General features: G+C 44.0%; 1 protein-coding gene across 1 annotated transcript in view; it reads left to right on the forward strand.

Moving 5' to 3' along the window:
- The window catches only part of LOC308321017 (protein Aster-B-like), a gene marked incomplete at its 5' end in the record, with an annotated part of 139,391 nt that overhangs the window by 15,001 nt on the left and 98,199 nt on the right, over positions 1 to 26,191 (forward strand). Inside the window, 2 exons of the mRNA XM_080771781.1 lie at positions 754 to 837; positions 17,288 to 17,314. Of these exons, the coding sequence (XP_080627907.1) occupies positions 754 to 837; positions 17,288 to 17,314 (111 nt within the window). The remainder of the gene's footprint in view (positions 1 to 753; positions 838 to 17,287; positions 17,315 to 26,191) is intronic.

Genomic DNA, 26,191 nt, shown 5'->3' on the forward strand with positions numbered 1-26,191 from the left:
CAGTACACAGGTGGAACAAATTTGAGAAGCTAACGAGCTAGTGCTACACTGCTAGTGTTCGTCCGTCGTAGCCTGCCTGCAAGCTCACAGATTCAGACATTGGGGAGCATTTTTGGTCATACGACAAAAGAATAGACAGTGGCGGTGCTCACAAATACCATGTTTTGGGACCTGTTTTGGGCATTTTGCAACCCGTTGATGAGCTCGCAGTTTTCGCGGAGCGCATCGCAGCCACAGAGACGCTCCGTGTGTGTGTGTGTGTGTGTGTGTGTGGGAGACTGAAGTTGGGGAGAGAGAGAGGGGTAGATGCGGAGCACTCTGGTTACGTTCAAGACAATCGCGTGTTGTGTTTATAGCGACCCAGTGTTTTGACTATTCGGTGATATATTTTCGGCCTATTTGAGCCGAAACCGAATAGGCCGAAAATACATTTTTAGCCATTTTCGGCCGAATATTTTCGGTGGCCGAATTTTCGGTGCATCCCTAATATTGTTATAATAGAACACTTTGCCATATCACAATAGTACAATATCCAAAATCACAGACAATACCAGTCTAATATTATGCTATGGATAGGTTTTTTTTTGCTCCCGATCCGATTCAAATCATTTCGAAAATGATCAGCCTTGATTTCCGATTACGTGATCAGATCAGGACAACCCTAATAGAAATTAAATTAAAAAAATGCTTACTAACAAACACACTCTCTCCCTCTTTCTCCCTCCTTCCATCCCTCATCTCTCTCTCTCTCAGCAGTCAGCAGAGTAGTCAAAGTCAACAGAGTAGCCATGAGGACGACTCCAATCGCTTCTTGACTCCCTTCATCAAAGAGGAGAGGTGGGTGAGCTCTGTGTGTGTGTGTGTGTGTGTGTGTGTGTGTGTGTGTGTGTGTGTGTGTGTGTGTGTGTGTGTGTGTGTGTGTGTGTGTGTGTGTGTGTGTGTGTGTGTGTGTGCGCGCGCGCGTGTGCGTGCGCGCTCACACCCTTGCACGTGTGACTATTTTAATAGAGGATTATTGTTCACAAGCGCAGCTCTCTTTCTGTTGTTCTCCACTAGAGGGCACTTGCTCCTCGTGTGTTTGTTTTGGCCAGCTTTGATGTTGCACTTTCTATGGTGGTCTTGGTCATAGATTTCATTTGTGTCCTCTGTTGACGATTAGGGGCTTTATTGTGTGTGTGCGTGCGTGCATGTGTGCGTGCGTGCGATACAAAAGAGAGCATGAACAGCATATGTACTAACTGGTGTGCGTTACTTTCTTCTATGTGATAGTGTGTGTGTGTGTGTGTGTGTGTGTGTGTGTGTCGGTGTGACAGAGAGGGATAGAGAGAGCTAGAGAGTGAGTGGGTGACAGTGTCAGGGTTGGGAACCCTCGAAAGACATTCGGCTAAGCACACTTTCAAAAACTAAATGAGAGTCTATACCTTCAGTTCAAAGACACCGGTGGGAACTGTAATGCACTGTCAAACACTCAGTCAGAACCAACTGAATGACAAACAGCGTTTAAATACTCGAACAAATCAAGGCGATGATACTGAAAAACAACTCAAACAAGGGGGGATACGTTAGTCCAACGTACTAATAGTCCGAGATATGTCACCCACCCGTGGCTCCGACATACACGGTTAAGACTAACCTGTGGTCGGTTAGACTCACCCGTGGCGGTTAGGGTTAGGTTAGGTTTCGGGGTAGGGTGTCGGACTAGTGCGTGTGGTACTGTTAAAACGCGTAGGACCGCCAGGCAATGTCCATAGAATGGCTAGCAGAGAGCTACCACAAAACCAGACCATGACACATGTACTGTGTGTGTGGGCTACTTTCTATGTGTACCTGTATGCCTTATGGTCTTGTACTTCTATGCTGAGCTAAAAAGTGTAAATACAAAATAAATATAAAATACAGTCCTTAAAACATCTTAACTTAAAGAAAATAGGGGCATAAATATCCTATAATAAGACCTGTAGGCTTTATCCTTGGGGTACAGAAGTTCAGCCAGAGAGGAACTCAGCAGATCAGCTCTGACAGCAGGTATCCGCTAGAACACACCTGTCACATTGGCCCAGATTTAACAGTCCGTTAGGCCGTTTGCATAGAGCAGTGTTGGACAGTAACTAAAGTATTACTTAAAGTAATATTATTACCTTTTTCCAGTAACTAGTAATATAACTAATTGCTTTACATTATGAGTAATAATATTACTAATATGGTACTATGTTCACGAGCCTTGGTGTTACTGTGGGCTACTGTGTTTATTCATAGTAGATTGGGGTTAGAATGGAGTTTCTTTACAGGCTGCTGATCCGTCTGGATCTAGACTCTAGAGCGGATACGGACACGATGCACACTTGTACTGTATGTACAGTACGCGTGAATTATCGGATGCAGAAGGCGGGCCTTAACCCATTCTGACCTGAGATCAGATTCATACGAGGTTTCCACTGGAGACACACACTGGTCTGATGAACCCATTCTGACCTGAGATCAGATTCTAAAAATGTCAAGTCGTTCTTCGATTTTTCAAAAATAGCAGACCTACAAGCTCGTAGCGCGCCACTCGGTGGCGCGCTACGAGCTTGTAGATCTGCTATTTTTCAATACCTAAAGCATAACATAATGCTAACACCAAAATGGGTTCCCGTTCAGAATGGGTTAAACCGTCCAGAATAAACTTGGTAGTGTGAGACTTTTGAGGACAAAAGATGCAAGATACTGGGGGTGAGGAAAACATGTAAAGTAATAACTAACTGGTTACTTTTGGCAAGGAGTAATAGCCTATGTAAAGTGATATTACTTTTTTGAACTAACTAGTAATAGGTAGTATATACAGTAGGTAGTGTATTACTTAATTTTTCCAACACTGTCTGGCATTGAGTGGTGGTGATTTGTTGTTTGTTGTTGAAACAGTGTTGAGGAACGCTGTCTGGTGTGGCTTTAACTCTCTCTTCTTCTGTCTCTTCTCACCCTCTCTCATACCCCTGCGCACTACATTGCATTTCCCCCCATCATTTTTAATACAAATATTTTTGACCATTTCTAGGTTTTGTACGGTAACATTTTCAGTGTTCATTAGGCCCCTACTGTATATCCCTGACTGCTTATTTGACAAGACTGTAAAACTAGTGGTGTAACAATACGATACGTCACGATACATGGTTGACGATACGATACATGGACGATATTGGTTCATTATCGCGATACGATTCAACGTTTTGAAATCGATACAGTAAATGTAGCGCCTAAATCCCTGTATTAGGTGCTACTGGCTGCTGACGGATGAGGAAGTTTAGACGTGTGCTGAAAGAACTGAGGTCCAGAATGTTGGTAGAGTGGATATTAAATTATATTTATTTTCCTTACAAAATCCTATACTTTGAAGGCAAATAACATAAGTAACAAACAGTCAAACGTGGTGAATGCAACAGTCCCTGTCTGCACAGTCAGAAAACAGTTTGCCTCCTATCAACAACACCTGCAATTCATTAGGGACAGGGTTAAATACCCTCCCTGTAACTATGGCAACCTGAACTTGACCACACCCCTCAGTGGACATCATTGGCCACAATTAGGAGACTCAAAATGGCGCTTACACACCCACCCCCAATTGCTACTGGTGTGAAAACAGAGCAATTCAAAACAAAAAATACAAAGAGCCATTAAAACCCAAAATGCAATGAACAAAACAAAATACAACATTTTAAGCAATAAATCATATTAATTTCAAAACTCAACTCAAATAGACACAAGCAGATTTTAGAGAGGGGCTGAATGTCAGAGATCTGCTTAAACTCAGGCATATTCTGCTTTTATCCGTTTCTTTCTTGAGCTCTCCCATCTTCTTTTTCTCCCCTTTCTTGAGCTCTGCCATCTTTTCTTTCTCTTGCTCTGCCATTTTCCTCTCTTTCTCTCTTTTGAGCCTGTAGCTGCCATCTTCTTGGCAACAGGCTTCTTGGCCTTCATCTTCTTGGGCCCTTTAGCCACGGTCTGGATCAGAGTGTCTTTTGCTACCAGGCTCTTGACCTTTTTGGGTTGTGGAGCTGCTGCCTTCTTGGCCTTGGCTGGAGCTGGAGAGAAGGATGGCCTTTCTGCTGGAGCTCGAGTTGGAGAGAAGAATGGCCTTCCTGCACTAAGTGGCCCTTTCACCACTTTTCTGGCAGTTGATTCTTCAGCCAAGCTACAGCTGATCATGGCATCTTGCTCTGCCTGCATCTCCTGTGGCCTCGGTGCCCCAGCCTGGTGAGCGAGCTCCTCCTCCACATGTGTGCTCAGACTCAGAGCCTCAGCCCCATTGTCTTTGTCACAGTCATGAGAAGCAACACAATTCTTCTCACTATCAAATATGATGATGACATCATCATCATCATCATGGCAATTTGGGCCATACAACCACCCGTCCCGATTGGCTTCAAAATACCTTTGTCTATGGTAGTCAATTATTTTCTGAATATTTAGTGGAGGTTCATCATCCAACCAGTCATCCATGTTACAGTCTTGCCCGTCAGTTTTGAAGAGATTTGAGCTCCGTGCGGTCCGGTCCCGATCACCAATGCTGGTGCTGGGCTGGCTGCTGCTGCGGTGGTGCTGCCGACGTCCCCCGGTGAGCGCCCCTGTAGCTCCGGGTTAAAACCGACCACCTCCCAAACAGCAGCTGCTTGTAGATGATCGCTCACTGCTGGCTCCCCACCGCAGATCCGTCCACTCCACGCCAAACACACACGCCCTGTCTGTGTGTACTGTGTCCACTGTCCAGTCCAATCCAAACGACCCCGGTGGTTCCCCTTGCCAGTTGCCTCCCAATAGACAACCAGCGTGGAACCGAGGCTGTTTTCTGACTAAATGTAGCGCCTAAATCCCTGTATTAGGTGCTACTGGCTGCTGACGGATGAGGAAGTTTAGACGTGTGCTGAAAGAACTGAGGTCCAGAATGTTGGTAGAGTGGATATTAAATTATATTTATTTTCCTTACAAAATCCTATACTTTGAAGGCAAATAACATAAGTAACAAACGGTCAAACGTGGTGAATGCAACAGTCCCTGTCTGCACAGTCAGAAAACAGTTTGCCTCCTATCAACAACACCTGCAATTCATTAGGGACAGGGTTAAATACCCTCCCTGTAACTATGGCAACCTGAACTTGACCACACCCCTCAGTGGACATCATTGGCCACAATTAGGAGACTCAAAATGGCGCTTACAGTAACTATTTAGCCCATAACTATTATGGAATAGAACATCTTCAGCGTCAGTCTATCGGCATAGTGAACAGTTGTATCTGTTCAACTATCTATTATCTATTGATCTATTATCATACATCAGATCAAATTATTGGCAAATGCAATTCAGCTCAAAAGGTTAAAGGACCGATCTAGGATTATGGCAAGCAAACTAGCTGATCAGTGTGTACTGTAAAGTTCTGTTTATTCAACTATTTTACAACTACCGTATGTGACTAGAAACCCGATACCCGAAAAAAACCCGATAACAAGCTTATTGAGTATCCGGTATCAATAAGCTTATATAAGGCTTATCAAGTCTGTTATCTGACCATAGCGGCCCAAGACGTCATGTTTAAACAATCTAGACAAGAGGCGATCAATAAATGCATCAAATGCACCCATGCATGGACAAACATATTGGTATAAAAGTGTAATGATACCTGCCAACCAGCGCTGCCCAATTAATTATGCTTTTAAATGTACGGTACACATATTAGACAGTTAACAGTTTCTTCAATATTATTTTCCAAAAGTAAAAAGGTGTACTGAAGTCTGACGTCAATATCGGTGGAGGGCGCAAATCCACAGGTTTGTGTATACTTTTTATTTGCATTGTAATCCCCATAGGGGGATTTTAGATTGCCTCATATAAGGACTGCGTTTGAAAAATAAACAAATCATCCAGGCCGCTTCACTCATATGGATATGAAGAATCAACTGACTGCGAGAAAACGCTATTGTTACTGCTACTGAATTGGTTACATTTGCAAACGATACAGAGACACCTCCCTGACAATAACGCAGAGACAGCTTGTATATCTTTGGACCACAACGCTTATATGAAACGATTTTAAGATGAGCCCATGTTATTCTCCATAGAGAAATTGCTTCCGTGAACCAGGGGAATCGAGGGGATGAGCGAGTGACGTCAGGACTTTGGTGCTTTTTCCATCGTATGGCACTTAACTTGACTCAACTCAACTTGACTATTGGCTTTTGGTACACTGCAGATAGTACCCTCCGTTGCAGCTGGTTGTCATAGCGACAGACCAACTTTGCAGAATCTGGGTCAGACAGAGCCGTGTCAGTTGATCCATTACCCATAAAGCTGTGTTGTTTAGAGGCTTGGGGACCTGTTTGACTCCATTACCCATAAAGCTGTGTTGTTTAGATGCTTGGGGACCTGTTTGACTCCATTACCCATAAAGCTGTGTTGTTGTGATGCACGGGGACCTGTTTGACTCCATTACCCATAAAGCTGTGTTGTTTAGATGCTTGGGCACCTGTTTGACTCCATTACCCTGCATAAAGCTGTGTTGTTTGGATGCATGGGCACCTGTTTGACTCCATTACCCATAAAGCTGTGTTGTTTAGATGCATGGGGACCTGTTTGACTCCATTACCCATAAAGCTGTGTTGTTGTGATGCACAGGGACCTGTTTGCAGTGGTGGAAAAAGTACTCAAAGGTTTTACTTAAAGGTAGAGTAAGTGATTTCACTCAAAAAACCTTAGGTTTCGTTTTTGGCTGTGGGACCTAAGCCTTCGTCCAATCAGGATAGAGAGTCAAAAACGAAACCTAAGGTTTTTTGACCCCCAGGGGTTAACTGGGGACAGGGAGGAACTCCTTATATGGTCAGCACACTCTATAGTAGAGAGGATTATCACAACAAAACAAAAAAATAAGTGATATTTGAATTAAGTGAAATCACTTACTCTACCTTTAAATAAAAGCATGAATGCTGCAATGTAGTTGCAGCATTTATGGTCCTGTATTAAAATGTACTCAAGTAAAAAGTACAAAAGTATCTGCATCAAAATGTACTTAAAACTACTAAAAGTAAAAGTACTCATGTTACTTTTACATTTTTAGGCTACAAAATATTTTGAAAATAGCCGATAGCCAGTTGAAGTGGTTAATTATTTCCGTGCGATCTACGATTATACTCGTACCCTCTAGGCAGGGTACAACTACAACCTATCTCAAACCCTCACCCTAACCCTAACCTCCCACGGGGGCAGCACACCTAAACCTAACCTTAACCCATGTCTAACCAATGAGTAATGCCTAGTCTAAACTAAGTATGCCCTCTAGGCTAGGTCACCGTCACTTTCACTTTTAGCATTGCTGCGGTTGCTATGGAGCTCCTCCGTCTCCACTATAGCTATGGGATTCCAGGCTCCATTTAAATCAATTAAAAGGAAGATATATGGGTCTGACCTGTTCTGACATTCCAATATGTTGATCTGACCTCATCAAACCCTGTACACTCTCAAGACACGCTCCATATATGGCCAGTACAGAATTCATTACATATGTTGATCTGACCCACCATGCCAAAGCGCCAGCGCTCCCCCAGCAGTCTGCTGTCACCCAGGCGGATGCGTGCACGTCATTGCCCTTAGGCGTCTTACTGGTTATTATATAAGGAGGAAGAGTTTTTTCAAAATAGTGTACAGTATTTGTTAAAATGTCGTTTTTATGTGGATGTAACCCAGCCAACATGGCAACCCGCAAATGGCAACCCATGTCAACTGTCAATCAAGGCAGTATAAAAGTGACATCAGGTCCTACACTCCCCACTCCCACTTCCACATATGCAAGATGGCTGAAATGTTTGACAGAAGCATGGCAGCAGTAGCAGGTTCACTGTGACAATCTTTGGTTACTCTTCGGTGAGTCATATAGGCTTGGTGTCATTAACTTTAACTTGGATCAACTGGTTAACTGTGTTTATTTTGAAAGCATTTGATTTATGAGTTATGTTTGAACTTGATAATAATAATAATATTTCAGTTACCTTTTCACTCCAGTTTCTGCCTCCATTATTTCATTGGTTTTCATTCACACATTGAGCTCCTTTTCCGAACCTGGTTTACATGCAGTCAATTTCTTGAGAGACAGCGAGATCAATTCGTGGCGGTGGCGACTCGCCACGACCTATTTTTTTACGCCATGACGTATTCTTCATTATCCGCCATGGCAGAACAAAATCCGCCGTGGCGAGTACAGAATCCGCCGTGGCGGAGACTCGCCACGACCTATTTTTTTACGCCATGACGTATTCTTCATTATCCGCCGTGGCGAGTACAGAATCCGCCATTGTTTATTTTTTTTTTGCGTGCCGTGGTGCAGGTTTTATTGTCCTAGTAGTACTATTCTCGGAATTATTTCATCCTCTTGTAGCGTAACGGTTAGCGCTCTCGCCCCTATAGTCAAGGCACTGTGCCGGGCCAGGTTCGATTCTTGCAAAAAACTAACTTTTTTTTTTTAAGTTATTTTTTTACCCGTACATACAGTGTGTGTGCGTGCGTGCGTATACAGTGTGCGTGCGTGTATGCGTGCGTGCGTATACAGTGTGTGTGTGTGTGTGTGTGCTTCATCGTATTTATTATTATTATTATTATTATTAATATGCAGGTAATAATAATAAATACGATGAAGCACGCACGCACGCATATACAGTGTGTGTGCGTGCGTGCGTATACAGTGTGCGTGCGTGTATGCGTGCGTATACAGTGTGTGTGTGTGCGTGCGTGCGTGCATGCTTCATCGTATTTATTATTATTACCTGCATATTAATAATAATAATAATAAATACGATGAAGCACGCACGCACACACACACACACATACTGTATACGCACGCATACACGCACGCACACTGTATACGCACGCACGCACACACACTGTATGTACGGGTAAAAAAATAACTTTAAAAAAAAAAAGTTTGTTTTTTGCAAGAATCGAACCTGGCCCGGCACAGTGCCTTGACTACAGGGGCGAGAGCGCTAACCGTTACGCTACAAGAGGATGAAATAATTCCGAGAATAGTACTACTAGGACAATAAAACCTGCACCACGGCACGCAAAAAAAAAATAAACAATGGCGGATTCTGTACTCGCCACGGCGGATAATGAAGAATACGTCATGGCGTAAAAAAATAGGTCGTGGCGAGTCGCCACCGCCACGAATTGATCTCGCTCCACCTGAATTTCTTACCCATTGTGCCACTTGCTACATGGACATGCCCACCACTTAAATATGCCTGAGTTGCCTGGTGGGTGGTGATGGGTGGTGATGGGTGGTGATCGACCTGAACTGAAGCCGCACCCACAGCTGTTGTTGTATGATAAAGGGGGAGAGGATGATATGATGTCATGTCACTATACTATATCGCTGTTTTTTTTCCATTGGCACGTTTGACTGTGAAGGTTTCAGCCTCCAGGAAGAAACCCTGAATACAAAGGGAAGACATCATTGCACATAACCACACCAAGGGGGTCTAATGAAGTACTGTCACCTCATAAACTGGAAGAAATTGCAAAAGTCACGGCACTTCATTTTTAAGTACAGTACTTACAGTAAATGCACTTAGTTACTTTCCACCACTGCCTGTTTGAAACGGTGCCCTCCAGAAGGGCATCCCTTTCCCTCTTAGGATCTCTCTTCATGCACTTCTTTGGCAACACACCTGACTTAACGAGATTGGTTTGGACAGCTGAGCTTTTTTGGGAACAGCTTTTGAGGAGGAGCACGACAACGTGAGCCGCAGAACAAATCAAATGTTATAAGTTTCAGCTTGTCTATGCTGGAAACGCTGGCTCTGACGTTTCTGAACCAATCAGAGCGTTGCATCCCTCCAGGCTATGGGTCCTAATACTATACGTCCGTTTTAATGCACAGTGGTTTGTTTACAAAGTGACAGAGAGACAGAGGCAGAAAAGCCAGGGGATGTTTTTCTATGTAACGGTCAGATATTTATCTCACTGCTACTAATTATTAAATCACTGGGTTGTGAATGATCTCCTCTTAGGATACAATTGATAAAGTGAATGTAGAGAAATAGCCTGCATAGACCAGCAGAACACACAGTCAGAAGCAAAGCTCACGTTAACCTTTTATCTCAAGTCAAAGCAAGGAATCAACAGTTATACAGACAGAGTTGAATGAATGAATGATCCGAAGCGAGTGTCCGTGTCTCACGCACGCACGCCCGCCCGCGCTTATTATTTAGAGTAGTTCCCTCCCGAACGTAAAACTCCCTCCAAAGCAAAGTAAATGTGGTCAAAGAAACTTAATCCATCCCAGAAGCGAACGTAATCCAATTTAAAGTAGGCCTACTCCAAAAGAAGAGGAAGACCCAAAACACGGATCCTCACCGGAAATAAAAAAGTCCTATAATACACATTTTTTGTGTGATGATTCGGTTGAAAACGAGTAAAACAACTGTCTGTATGTCATCTTCAATTGGATTAAAAAACTGAGGATTTCTGTAATCAATAGCACCTGTGTTCTGATGGACGCGCAGATATGGGAATCAAACTGGTGAGCTTCATTTTTTATTGGCTTTTATTGATGTGGGCTTCGGCACGTCATCACGCAGCACGTTTAAATTTTTTCGGCATCCATTGTTGGGTATGTCCATATGATGACCACGGATATGGTCTAAAAGTGTAAAAAAAAACGTATTTTTCATTTCACTACAACTTTAGCACAATCAGCGCCGGGATTTCTTTCAAAATAGCAGCTCTGGGTGCCGCAGATATGGCAGTTATACGATGAAGTCGCTGGATAATCCCTTGCGTTCATATTTTGAACGAGAGGCATGTTGAAGTCAGAAATGAAGAGCTTAGTACGTATATATCCATCTGGTCAAAACCACGGAGAGCTCCCTATAGATTAGGAGATACGAGGCATTCTTTCTGATCCGTGAACAGGGAAGGTGGACACGGCAATGCACATGTGCGAACAGCAAGGAGTATGCCGAACCCTAAAAAAATAACAAAAAAATCTGAATATTTTCTCTCGTTTGATATCGATGAGCCCCCAGTTCCTAAGTAATATAGCCCAACCTCTGTTCTCTGACTATAGGGTCTTCATGTACGTCATTATACACACACACACACACACACACACACACACACACACACACACACATTTTGTGCCAGTAGGCATGGCAATGTATAATGAGGCACATGATCGTTGCTCGGCTTGTTCAATAGCCTTATTAGCTTTGAAGTAACAGCTATACAGTAAGGACAGTAAGGATCTGTGTGTTACAGTGCTCCTAATATTTATGTTGTCCCTTGAGGGGGTGTTTACTGTTGTGTGTGTAGTGTACTTGTATAAATGTGTTCATTATTGATGCTGCATCTTTGTGCGTGTGACGTCTTTAACCTTATGCATACTATAGTACAAGGCTCACTGGTAGCTTCTTCAGCCTTGACAACTTTCCAACTGTGCTGCAGCCCAGTGAGTACCTGCAGCAGCATTGGACATGTCTCCAACACAGTGTAGAGAACTGTGCTGCAGCCCAGTGAGTACCTGCAGCAGCATTGGACATGTCTCCAACACGGTATAGAGAACCGTGCTGCAGCCCAGTGAGTACCTGCAGCAGCATTGGACATGTCTCCAACACAGTGTAGAGAACTGTGCTGCAGCCCAGTGAGTACCTGCAGCAGCATTGGACATGTCTCCAACACGGTATAGAGAACCGTGCTGCAGCCCAGTGAGTACCTGCAGCAGCATTGGACATGTCTCCAACACAGTATAGAGAACTGTGCTGCAGCCCAGTGAGTACCTGCAGCAGCATTGGACATGTCTCCAACACGGTATAGAGAACTGTGCTGCAGCCCAGTGAGTACCTGCAGCAGCATTGGACATGTCTCCAACACAGTATAGAGAACTGTGCTGCAGCCCAGTGAGTACCTGCAGCAGCATTGGACATGTCTCCAACACAGTGTAGAGAAACTCACCAGCCCATGTGTGGGAGCTGACTGTATATTATGACTCCTCTGCAGCTCATTCTCTGTTGAATAAAAAGCTTTGTTAATTTGCTTTTTCATTTGTAATATTTATTTAGTCATGATGATGTGGGAGATTATATAAACCGTTAAGCCTGCCCTCCCCCCCTTGTGTGTTTTTTGTTCATGCGTGGCACATAAAAGGCAGCTTATTTCACTTCTGGTCTTACTTTTTCTATACCGAGTTACATCGGTCTCTGTCTCCTTAATGAATGCACGTTGCGGTCAGTTGATCAGTGAATACAGCTTGGAACACCTGCAAAAAGTATGCTCATCACTTTTGGAACTGGAAAATGTTGAAACAAGCATTTTAGTCAGGCACGCCTAATAATAACCACCCACCTGGCTGCCGCTCCCATTCCTCCCTTCTCGCTCTCTCTTATTTACTCTTCTCCCTTTCTCTGCATTTTCTCCCTGACATCTCTTTATCCCTTCCTGTCGTTCAATATCTCCCTCCCTCCCTCAGTCCCCCTCTCTCTCTCTCTCTCTCTCTCTCTCCCTCTCTCTCTCGCTGTTAATCTGAGACCCCCCCCTCCCAAACACACCATCACCTCCCACTCTCCCTGCCCCCCCTCCTCCCCCCCCTTCAGTTTCTCCCGCACTCTCGCATGCCTTGAATTAGGAACTATACCTCTCTTCCATTCTTTTTTCCCCCCGAGGTTTGTGTGTGTGTGTTTTTTTAAACCTATGGGATTTCGTGGCGCTCTTGTTGTCGTTGCCGTGCTGCTGGTGTTAGCGAGCGTAGGGCGTCCGCAGCGGCAGCAGCTCCGAGCAGCAGCAGCGGGGGAACACCGTTCTGTAGCCGGCTTTAAAGGGCGCGGAATGTCATGTCTCCTCTGCAGGTACTGTAACACGACCAGGCTGGAGCCTGCACCGCTGTACTGTATCATGTCGCTGGCTCTGTCCATATGTCTGTCTGTCTGTCTGTCTGTCTGTCCGTGCCTCTGTCCATGTTTGCTTTCAAACTCCATCTGCCTGTTCTTTTTTTTTTTAATGCCTGTGCGGAGCTTTTAACTCTGGATATAGCACGCTTTCTCTCTGTCGCTCTGTCTCTCTCTCTCTCTCTCTCTCTCTCTCTCTCTCTCTCTCTCTCTCTGTCAATTTGCCAACTTGTTCGATGCACGTTCAGTGTCTACGCTGTGGTCTTCTCTTTTCCCTCTCGCTGTGTTGCTGCGTGCCCATGTCTCAGTCCCCATGTGTCTCTCACTCCGTCTTTCTGCACCGTATGTTGTGCTCACATTGCTGCGTGCGTGCCTGTCTCAGTCCCTGTGTGTCTCTCATTCTGTCTTTCTCTACCGTGTTGTCCTCGCATTGCTGCGTGCCTGTCTCGGTCCCTATGTGTCTCTCATTCTGTCTTTCTCTACCGTGTTGTCCTCGGGTCTCATCCGTGTATAGCTGTCTCAGTCTGTGTGTGCCCTCAGTGTCTCTTTGCCTGCTGTATGCAGCAGTATTCATCAATGTATTGTTCAGCTGCATAAGCTTGGAAGAGGACCGCATTGTTGCTTGCCAACGCATGCCTCTTAAGTGCCACTAAATGCCATTAGCCGTGAGCGTTTGCCTGGGTCAGATTGTGACGGGGCTCATGTAGTGATCCAGTTGTGTTGAAGTAGTGCTAGTGTGATGTGTGATGATGCTGATGGCACACGCTACAGAGAGAAGTTTTTACACCTCTGGCATTTGTCATGAACTCCTCTTGCCTCCTGCTGCAGACCTATGCTCCGTCGGTGTGTGTGTGGGGGAGTCCGTCTGTCCGTCTGTTACCAGCTAATCTCCGGCACCGTTAACCCGGTCGATGCCAAACTTTGCACACACACTCCCTAGATGCCAACGATGAACCTCTGCCCCAAATTTTCCAGAACCGCCTGTTATAGCGCCAACAGGAGGCAGACTTTTGTAAAACACCTTTTTCTATTTTACTCCATATTTTGTCCAAAAATCCTGCAAATCATTACACAGTATCTCTATAGTCATGTGCTCAACACAGATCTGTCCGATATTTCATATTCCATCCTGATTGGCTGTAACATTGGCTTTCAAAGTTTACAGGATTGGCCCGTTTTGAACAAAAAGCCTCAAATCATGAACGCAACGTGCAATTTACGTGAAATCTTTCACAGACGTTCCTACTAGGCTGAGGAATATTATGTTATATGTTATAGCGCCACCAACAGGTGGATTTTTGCAAAACACATTTTTGGAAAAAAATGCCTCAAATCATCCAATTGCCATCAAAGGCGTAAGAAGAAATGGCACCCTTTTCACATTGGCTTATTATAGCGCCACCAGGAGGCCACAACCTGACCTGCCCTGGTGGAGACCTGTGCCCAGAGGGGCACTTTTTCTAGTTGTGAACTGAAATCGACAGACATACATTTCAGGCTCACTTTCACTTCAGTCAGTGCACAAAGCTAAAATAAGTGTTTCATGAATGGGAGAATTGGGTCCTCTGTTGTTTCCTAATCTATCAGATATAAAATATGTTCACTGAAATTAAACCTTGTAAAGCCTTGCTCTTTATTTAGCTCAGAGAGAAGCCCTGGGGAACGCTGTGAAGTGAAAAAGTGGACAGAACGTGGTCCATATCGGGGAGGGGGCTCATCCAGGCTCACACATCAATGCAACATTGGTGACTGCAGTGTAACGATACACCAACAAGATCTGTTGATACTGTCCGTCTGTGCAGTGCACATATCTCAGGCAAAGTTTTAATATTCTCTTCCAAATTAGCTGATAGATCTAAATTGTTGTTCGATCTAATTTTTGTTTGAAAGTGTTATGGCCCTTTTACAATTGGCTCGAACAACCAAGCACCATAACATAATAACAGGACAAAAGTCATATTACTTTTTCGTTTTAGTTTTGTTGGCTGGCTTGAAAACATTTCATTTAAAAGGTCTAGAGAGATTGCTGCTTTATTTTATAGCCTTTTTGGCTGATTGGTGACTCGTCTTAATATTATTATTCAAAGCAATTGGATTCAGTTAAAAAAATAATAAGCGGACTAAACATATTATTGTGTTGTTGTACCTTTTTTTGCGGGGGGGGGGCGCAAAATTAACAATGTAATATTATATAATATGTAATATATTAGTCTTGATTCTAAGTACTAAGTAATAAGTAATATAATATTATTATAAGTAACATGATATTACTCTCCCAAGTAATATTGCCCAACACTACTTACGAGTCACGACCAGCCCATCATAACTGAACTGAACATAACTGGGGTGTTCTCTGCTGGGGTGTTCTCTGCCGGGGTGTTCTCTGCTGGGGTGCTGGGGATCTGCTGAGAGTTTGCAAACACTCCTATTTATACTCTAGGCCCTAATCATACATGAACTACAGCTGGGACAGGACAGGGCGGCCTCAGTTGAGTGACAGCCAGGTGAGGAGCACCCTGGGCCAGACCTACGCTGTAGAGGCTATCATTTGTTTGGGCCGAAGTTGAGGGATTTTAGCAGAAGTATCGCCCCAAGGAAATGACTTTGATGCTTTTACAAATCAGTTCTCTGCAAATGAAACAAGTGTTGTGATTGGTCGGGAAAATATTGTATCCGGGGGAAATACATCTGTCAAAATATGCCCCCCCCCCCCCCCCCGGATTTGGGGTCCAAATACAAGATGAATATCAACATCTTAAAAACCAAAATGTTGAATTGTGGGCTTGAGTTCACATGGCCTTTTGATGTAAATCAAAAGGGGGGGTAACTACCTGTCAGTGGGGAGTGTTGGCTGATTGAATGAATATCAACATCCTAATACAGGGGGGTCTAATTCCTCCTGGGGGGGGGGTGTAACTACCTGTCAGTGGGGAGTGTTGGCTGATTGAATGAATATCAATATCCTAATACAGGGGGGTCTAATTCCTCCTGGGGGGGGTGTAACTACCTGTCAGTGGGGAGTTTTGGCTGGGTGGATGAGTAGGACTAAGGCCCTATACGTCCTCTCTGGGGGAGGGGGGTACTACCTGTCAGTGGGGAGTGTTGGCTGATGAATGAATATCAACATCCACTGCAGCGTAGATCCTAGCAGCATAGATCAGCACTACAGGGAGGACAGAGTGCTATTAGTGAACACATAGTGATCATGTTGTAAAGTGAGGTGTGCATATATTATATGCAAGCATATAACAGCAAGAAAAACACAGACGGACTCTGGTCGTGTCATCACTCAATCACTGTTTAGCAAGCCACACACACTAGTGATGCGCAGGCCGGCTTTTTTTTCATAACCCAGTCCAGTCCATTCAATTGCGTTGAGAGAGAGAGAGGGGAGGACACTGTATAAAAAACCCATGCAGAGCAGGTCACTCGTTAGCGAGAGAGCTGCAGGTGACGTCGTCCCTCTTTCCTGTGTGAGTCGTAACAAATTATTTGAATGAACAGTATAACACTTACACATAAGTGACAGGACTCCGGCATGACATGTACTCCGCTCGAAATGAATTAATCTGCTAATTTTAGTTTTAGGCTACTTCAACTTCGTTGCGTGGCGGCGGTACCGCACACCCCACAGTCGCTCTACAAGCTCACAGCGTGTCCCCTGCGACGCGTTGTGAGCTTGTAGATCTGCTATAATTCTGTGTGTGCAGCGCACTGTGCACGCCTGCACAGCCCTGCGCTCAATTAAGAAAGATTGGGTACAGATGTGCTCATTGCACTGATGACGGTCAGGTTCAGAGCCTCAGAACGGAGAGGGCACTTTTCTCCAATGGTCAAAAAGGCAGGAGCAACACATTGATGAACAACAGAACAACAAGCTGATGGTTTCAGCAGGAGGAGTAGACAGTAGACACAGGAGAGTAGGTAACCGGAATGCTTTTTTCGGTACCGCCCGCCCGCCGCCGTTAATTGCGCTGAAAACCTTGACCCGTCCACCCGTCCCGCGGGACCTGCGGGCAACGGGCCGGCCCGCGCATCACTAACACACACCTCCAGCGAGTGAGCTATACTCATTAGTTTTATCCATGGTTTCAAATAACAATTTCTTCACTCCAAACTTACATTTCGGAGTGAAGAGAGATTGCAAAGCTGGCCACGCGAGACTATTAAACTAGTTTTTGATTGATTGATTGAATACATTATTAACAGTTAGCAACAAGCCTAACCCCTAAAAGGAGTGTCAGGGTAGGAAGTCACAGTTGTTAACTTGTTGATGGGCAGTTTTGCATGAGAGAGAGAGACTATCTATAAATAATAAATAATAAATGTCTTTCTGTTGATGAAAATACCCAGTGACTGATAGCGTGTCTCGCTCCTCTCTCCCCTGCAGGTCTGACAGTGCAGCGGACAAACTCAGGTAAGCCCTCTCCCTGGCTGGGACCTCGGCACTTTCTGGACTTCTCAGCTGTTTGACACTAACTTGCTGTTGTGCTCAAGCACACTATGTACAAATGTCGTGGTAAAATCACAACTTCTGATGCATTCACGTATGACTGCTAGGCATACATTTGTATATTCATCGTTATTGGCTGGCAGTAAATCAACAGTGCTGTACGTTGATCAAGGGGACATGTTATAGCCCTTTGGCTATAGGAATGGATGGGGTCAATTCACCGTGTCACGGTGGCGTGGTGTGGTGTGGTTCGATGCACAGGAGAGGGGAGACCCCTTTTTACAGTCACCCCACCAGCTCCCATTCTGTCGATCCGCACATGTGACAGATCGCTGGCTTTGTTCCCCTGTCTAAGGTGCCTGAATACGCTTTACATTCGTAGAGGCGGGCAGTGAATACAGTTGCAAGCCACGGAATGTCATTGTTTGCTTTTTACTGGACAAACAACATCAGCCACCCCACAAGCGGGGCTGGTGGCGGGCCACAAACAGGGCTTTGTGTGTGTCTCGCAGGACTTTGAGGTCTGTTGTTTTGTCAGTTTGCAAGCCTAGTCCACCGGTAGCACGTTTGCAGCTTGCAGGTTTTGGTGGGCTTCATTCTCCAGGACATGGTGTTTTCTTAATTATTTTCTTCATCTGAGGAGGCACTGTGCCAGTCTTGACCTGCAGGGCTGTGTGTATGTGTGGGTTTTTCCTTCATCTGAGGAGGCACTGTGCCAGGCCTGACCTGCAGGGCTGTGTTTGAGGTGAGTGATTGTCATGTCTTTCAGTGTTGATGATAGAGGTGCTTCCGATCGATATGTAGATGACAACAGATGGTTTGCATTGAGAGGTAGTCCATTGAGAGGTTGTGTGTGCGTGCGTTCATGTGATTGGCATCTTGAGTGGTTCATCATACCATTACATGTGCACTGAGAGGGTTATCAGGCAGTGTGTCTTCACCCTCAACCGACACTCTCTTCCAAAGTGACTTGCAGTGCGGGTGAGCAGGGAGTGATTGAAAGAGTAATTGAACAGGACATAATGGAGTTTCCAGGAACCAATTTTCTGGGACCTCTGGTTTGCAGGACTGGCTCTTGAACCCGCTGTCACCTGGGTGCATTATTATAATGATGATGTGTCTGTACTGTACTATGCTGTACTGTATGTGTGCTGGGGAGGGGGAGGGGGGGGATTGACTGGTCAATCATGCAAGTGGTGTGAGCAGTAAACCAGGCCAGGTCTGCTCCGCTACGAGGTATAGCTCCTGTCACAATTATTACATAATCGCCTTATCGCAATGTGTTGAGATAATTGACGCCTTACGTTTTTCATGATTGTCATAATCATTAGCATGTTGAACATTTTTCATACATTTTAAAACATTTTCCAAACCCGTCCGACACGTACGCATGCAGTAAGCTTGTAGATCAGCTATTTCTGCTATTTGTACATTTTAGTATAAAAAAAGTATAACATTATTAAATGTCATTTTATTTATTTTTTAATGACAATTAATGGTGGACTAAAATGTTGTAACGGTGCCAGCCCTATACTAGGAGGTTCTGCCTGGCGTCACGTGACCACCAGCAGCATTGTGTTTGCAGTGTGTTTGTCTGATGTATAGTCGTGCTGTATTGCACTTATACAGTAGATGTGAGTCCTGCACTGTACACTACAGCACTGGTTCCCAAAGTGGGGTCCTTGAGGGAGTTCCAGGGAGGAGAAAAAACGATCCTTCCAGCTAAATTATAGTACTATTATAGTATTATTTGTACACTCTCAGAGTTAAATTAACATTGATTTTACAATATAAATTGGGGTCCCAGAGATAGAAATGCCATTAAATGCGGGGTCCGTAGACTAATACTGGGGGTACTTGAAATTAAACGGTTTGAGAATCACTGCTAGAGCCGTAAAAATCTTATCTTATGGGGCTCCCTGGCATTATCTTTTCAAATGGGGGGTCCGCCGGATAATTGGTGTCAATCTGGGGGTCCTTTAGCATGAAAAAGTTTGGGAACCACTGCACCACAGTATGTCCTCGTTGTTTGTGCTTTTCTGAAAAACAAACATGAAGGACAAAAGAAATGTCACTAGTCACTTCCTAAGTTCCTATACTCCTCCAAATACTGTACAGACATTGCCATTCCATTTCCAAACTCGTCACGCTTTCCTGATCTTTTCCTGAAGGTTTTCTGGAAAAATGCACGTTTTCCCTGCAGGTTTTATTCACTAGATTCGCCTTGATAAATTCTGCTGCTTTGCTGCCGACATTCTATACTGAATTGCCAACGGCAGGACATGTGAAGTTCTCAAACGGCACCTCTGTATGTGCAACCCCCGAATCTCAGCCGGGATGCACACGCAGATTATAGACACACCAACGGACCGATATGCGTTAACAACGGTCGGACATGCGCTGCTCTGTATAGGGTTAGGGTTTGCTGCTGTTCTAGGGTTAGGGTTTGAGGTAGGTTGTCAGTCTAACGACAGTCGGACCAACAGTATGTCTAACCTAAAGCCTGTATCTCAGCCACCCTGGCTCACAGTGTGATCTCCATCCATATACCTTCTACTCTGCCATTGTTCTGTGTTTGTTTCTTCACCCGTCGTAAAGCAGTACACTAACAACTGCCAAAGTGGTTGCAAGTCACACCCATTGCACAAAATCAATACCTACTGTAGCTTGTTTATTACAATGGCAACTGTAAATACTGCCCTTTTGGCTTCAGCTAAAGCATGGGGCATTCAGAATGCTCCCTGAAACCTCTTGTCGAGTCACAATATACTGTGGGTGCGTGCGTGCGTGCGTGCGTGCATGTGAGCATGTGTGTGTGTGTGCATATAATATAAAAGCATTCATGAGTTTCTTGGCACAACTTGATATCTATAAATGGATGAATGGAAGAATACAAAGTGATGAAATCAATAGTGGCCACGATCTGTTGACCAGATAAATATTGTACCATCGAAACAACCAGGCTGGGGAATTTGACCTCAGCCACTATACTAGGCAGACGCTTGTTCATTTCAGCTGGCGGCTTATCATGTCTTAGTACTGCCGACCGCGTATCATGTCTAGTCGGCAGACAACTCAACACTCTCTTGGACCTTTGTTGAATTGTATGGCTATACATATTAGCAAAGATGTGAATACCTAAGTCGCTATAATGCTATCTATGTCCAGGCGACAAGACATTTCCTCGTTTAGCCATAACACTGATATTTTCTCCCCTTTGCTCGGACTGTCCGCATTGCTCTTCCACCTCACAACTTGCTGGCTCATTGATCCATCTGCGTCTGTGTGGGACTGACTGAGACAGACAGCTTCCGCTGTTGGCAGTCAGCACAAAAAACCCGATCCTCCTTCTTCACTTCACTTTATAGGATGCTCGGAGAAGCCTGGGATCTCATCATCCACGCAATGAATAAATGATACGTAGAACATGTTCAACGCTCCCAGTTTTGCGTGACTGGTGACTTTCACACGTTTGAGAAGAAAGTATATACATTTTGATCAGTCTTTGTGGTTATGTTGCGTTGTAATGACAGCGGAGGTTCATTCAGACTCTCATGGCTCTGTTACCCAGTGGTGGAAAGTAGCACTTAAGCTACTTAACCCATTCTGACCTGAGATCAGATTCATACGAGGTTTCCACTGGAGACACACTGGTCTGATTAACCCATTCTGACCTGAGATCAGATTCTAAAAATGTCAGTCGTTCTTCGATTTTTCTAAAATAGCAGACCTACAAGCTCGTAGCGCGCCACTCGGTGGCGCGCTATGAGCTTGTAGATCTGCTATTTTTCAATAGCTAAAGCATAACATGATGCTAACACCAAAACGGGTTCCCGGTCAGAATGGGTTAATATAAAAAAAAATATTGTACTTTTACTGCACTACATTTATTTGAAAAACTTTAGTTACTAGTTAATTTGTAGATTTTCATTAATATTACAAAACATATATTTCAGGCATTTAAAAAAATAGCCCAATCTACAAGCTCACAATGCGTCGCAATGCGAATGCATTGTGATCTTACAGATCTGCTATTTTCTAATAAGACTTTCATACATTTGAAAACTTCTGCATAATGACTACTTTTCCTTTCGTACATTTTGATGCCAATACTTTAGTATTTTACTCAAGTATATACATTTAGAATTTTGGACTTTTACTTGTAACAGTGTATACTTCTCCATTGCAGTATTGATACTTTTACTTCTAAGTAAAACATTTGAGTACTTTCTCCACCACTGTTTGTAATGAACTATACAGCACGACGGAGGTTCATTCCGACTCAGAGTTGTAAGCATGGCTCCTCTGTTACCCAAACACTGGGGTCGGGACCCGTGTTTGGGTCACAGGGACTGAAAAAATGTTGGAGGATACGTGCCCACCCATGAGCCCCTGATCTCTGCTGCTTTGTGAATGTGTGGTTGTGCGGTTTAGTGTTACAAAACCTTTGCCTGCACTTTACACCATATTGTGGCATGCATGTTGGTCTGTTAGTCTTGGTATTTTAAATTGAACAAGTTTATTCAATTCAATTCAATTCAATTTTTCTATTTACTGTAGCTCTGAAGAGCGATTTCATTCCACGAGGTGATTTTCATTTCATATAGTTTCATACTAAGTCTCTCCGGTAGACAGAGTTCATCGTTTCTATACTCGGGCACACCAATGTTGTTCGGTACTGTGTGTACTCTTAAATGAAATTCTCAAGGTGCAATATAGATGAATAGTGTACAAACAGAGTATATGCATAAGCTTCAAGAGGTGTGTGGATTGCGCAAATTTTCAAATGCCATACAGTACAGTCTGGAGAACTGAAGCGATTTATATTATCCTAATATAAATCGAAGTCATCTAAGCAGCATGTATAGCTTGCTGCTTAGCAGAAATGTAAAAATAAAATAAAATAATGTAAAGATATTCTAAAATCTAGCCAGCTTCCTTACGCAGATTTTGGTAGGTGTAGATCCAGACTATATATATAGCATTCAGATATTGTGTTGGGGGTTACTGTATCTGTATAAGGGTTACTGTATCTGGCTATACGCGAGACTATGCAAAGTGAAACGGAATATAAGGATGAACAGGCCAGGAGGAGGAGGAGGCGGTGCTGATGTAACCATGACCATCATGGATGAATCTAGGTCATGGACATGGTCAGGGTAGATATGTCTGGGAGATGTTGTTATTATGAGGTCATCATGCAGCTGCACGCCCTTATCTGTGTCTATCAGTTGGCACGCGTCTGTGTACAGTACGTGTCCATGAAAGGGTCTGTCTGTCTGTCTGTCTGTCTGTCTGTCTGTCTGTCTGTCTGTGTCCAGCGTGCATTATGCACGCACACACATGCGGGGCACGCGCGTGTGTGCATAATTGCTCATCTGCCTGTTCACAAACCCCGGCTCTAGTCAAAAGCAGCCTGGGCAGCGAACGCAGGGAGAGAGACATGAGCGATGAGAGTGAAAGGGAGGAGGGAGAGAGAGAGAGAGAGAGAGACAGACAGAGAGATGGAAAGAGACCACCCTCATCCAGGCGTAGCCCTTTCTCAGAGAGCCTACCAAAGGGGACCTTCCCACACACACACCACGGCCGGCCGGCCAATCAGAGCGCTCGCCTCCTCCCCGGTTCCACGGCACACAGCGGATCGGACGGGAGGTGATGATGGTGATAGAAAGCACAGTCATCTGAGCCACCTGCACAGGAAGCCGCCGCGGACAACTCTCAGCATCCGCGTCCGCGGATCATACAGATTGAATGGAAGGGATTGCTTTGCTGTTCACATGCCAGTGTTGAGTCTTTCACGCAGAGGAGGAAAGACCACGTTGGAGAGAGAGAGAGCCTATAGGGACAGTACGTTCACGTTGTTATACTATCGATTACAGTCAATCAGCCACGTTACTGTCTGGAACGCCCCAGTGTTGCTTTTGATGCCTTCTTCTGAGAGACAGTAAAAAAAGCAGAGCAACATGTCAGTGTCTTTTCTTTTTCAAAGCATGCGTGAGAGTTGGATTTTTTTCCCGCTTGTAAACATTGAGCCTGTTGGTCATGTTGTTGTGCGTGAGAGAGAGTCAAGTTGTTGATTGCGCGAGCGCCTTTGGAGACTATGATGCCAACGCCTGCTTCACGGGAGTGACGGACTGAGAGAGAGACATAGTGGGGCGTACAGAGGGTGAGCAGAGGACATGAGAGCCCAGAGAGAGGCCAGGATGGTGTCCGCCTGTTCGTCATGCACAAGCATAAGGTCAGGTCTGATTTCTGTGTGTCTCTCTGTGTGTGCATGGGTTAAAGTTCTCAGTTTGCCACAACTTGATTTCAGTCATTTGGATTCTGGGTAGATGCCGGCATTTCTCCTATTGAAGCATAAGCAAATTTGGCCAAAGTATAGTCTATTCTGCAAGCTCTCAATGCGTCTGCGACACATTGAGACCTCGTGGAATAATGGCTATTTAGTCTTATTTTAAGATTAGAGCATTTCAAGGGGTCAAACTAGCGTTGTTTCATATGAAAGCAAACGTTAAAGTTTTTTTTCCCCACCTGATTGGCAGTATGTAACGGCAGGAATAATATGATATGATATATAATTTACATATTATGTTCATTGTTTCGGAAACGGCACTGGTAATGTGGGGACACGATGTTTCAGATTGTATTGTGCTTTAATCCATGTGTAATGTGACATGTGTTCCTCTCACGCCACGGTAGTCACGAGGCCAGTACAACAGAACCTAAAGAATGGTTGTACGCCTATAGAACAGATCATTACATTAAATGAGTATAGATACCATGCCTGTTACTGAGAACGTTCTTTTTTTTTTAATGTATTATGCATTTGCAAACTTGTGTTAAATGGTACTACCTAGTGCTACTGTACAGTACATGTTAGTATCTGCCGGAACAACAACAACCAGATCATTTATCACAGGCCTATACTGTACTTGACACTCGGATTGACTGTACTTTTGTGCAGTTGATATAACTTTGACAACGGGATGTTTAACAGAGCAATCCTGATGCGGTGCTATAAAACCCCACCCATCTGTTACTCTGTGAAGCTAATGCAAAGTGATTTAAAATATGCAGTTTGATTTAGGTCTGAAGAGTAAGACGCACACGCGTGTGCGCACACACACACACACACACACACACACACACACACACACACACACACACACACACACACACACACACAAATAATTGATTATGTAATTATTGTTATAAATTATCTCATAAACCAAGCGACAGTTTCCATTGACCTCATTGCCTGGTCAGGGACGCCCTGTTTAGTTCTGCAGCTCTACCGTTTTCAGTTTGACCTTTGCCAAGAAAGGGGGAAAAAAAATGCTGTCTCCTCAAAATGGCTTTTAAATGCCAATACCTGCATTTTTCAAATTAAGCTAACGACCCTGTACAGGCATAATGTCTCTACTGTATAATAAATGCAAGGTAAATTCACAAGTAATTTGACGGAAAATGCACATTGTTTCTGGACCCTTCACAACTTTATGTATAGGACTATTTTACACTCTATTTTTCTTTACCTCGTGTAAATTCAGGCCTGACGTCGAAAAAATCTAAATCATGACAATTTTCTGAAAGATTTGAGGCACATTTTAACGATTTAAATTTTTTTAGCAGATCTACAAGTTCATAGAGTGCCACTCGGCGGTGCGCTATGAGCTTGTAGATCTGCTATTTTTCAATAGCTAAATTATAACATAATGTTTAAAACACCAAAAGAGGTTCCCGCCCCAAAATGGGATAAAATGCGTCTTTAGGTGTGGTCTGTTGTTAAAGTTGACATTGACAATTCTCCGGGAACAATAAGGTTTTCATTTCTATTTAGTGCGTCTAAGCAAAATTTCAGTTTACATTTTTAGAAGAGATTGGGTGTCCCATTGCTTCCTGCAACACGATATCACCTTTTGCTTTCTTCAGCACTTTATCCCAGCAAGACAGGGTGTGTCAAAAAGTGATTGATAACAGCTGGGCTCACCGTACGTACAGTATGTACCATAACCAGATTCACAGGACAGTTGGAAAGATGGCAGCATTTATCACTGCATGTCACTAATTCTATAATGAACACACACACACACACACACACACACCAGGGGGGTTTCCACCTGGCTAGTGGTCCCTTAATCTTTGTTGCCTCCTTCGGCCCATTAACAGTAATTTGGTTGGATTTATTAGGCCTGCTGGCTGGGATTGAACGCAGCCCTCAGGGTTATGTCCAGGCAGTGTTATTACCTCCCCATGATGAAATACACCTAGGTATGATAACCTTTTTCTGTCCTTGCATAACTTTTCTATTCAGCTCTTTAATTACCAAGCAATGATATTTTCCAATGATCGCATTATGAGCTTTTAGCTATAGGGTTCACCCTAGTCCATTATTAGCATTGCTTAATGAGACTATTAAATAACGATTAATTTAAGTTTTGGAGAGAAATAGTCTCGCCTAAGTATCTACTCTGTATCAAACATTGCTTTCTATTCTAAATGCCCTATTGCACTGCACCCACCATTAGGTATTAAATGAAGCATGCCAGGATTGGAAGTGTGAATATCTCACATATCCCAATAGAGTCAAACTAACATGAATGGCGCACAAAAGGCCGCACATCACACACTCTTAAATGACTCATCTTTCTATTGTAAACGGCCAATGTCGTCATCACAAATTGATGATGTCAGCCCATTTGGGCACAAGTGGGCATGGCCGTTTTAAGCCCAATGAGTGTTCTTTTTTGCTTTTTTGTCACATATTATGCCAGTTTCTACATGCTGGGGACCCATACTAAACATTTCTAACATAAAACGTTGGTGTGCTCAACATGTCCG

Source organism: Protomyctophum bolini, assembly GCF_963924005.1.
Source record: "Protomyctophum bolini genome assembly, chromosome: 9".
In the NCBI taxonomy this organism is placed as follows: Eukaryota; Metazoa; Chordata; class Actinopteri; order Myctophiformes; family Myctophidae; genus Protomyctophum; species Protomyctophum bolini.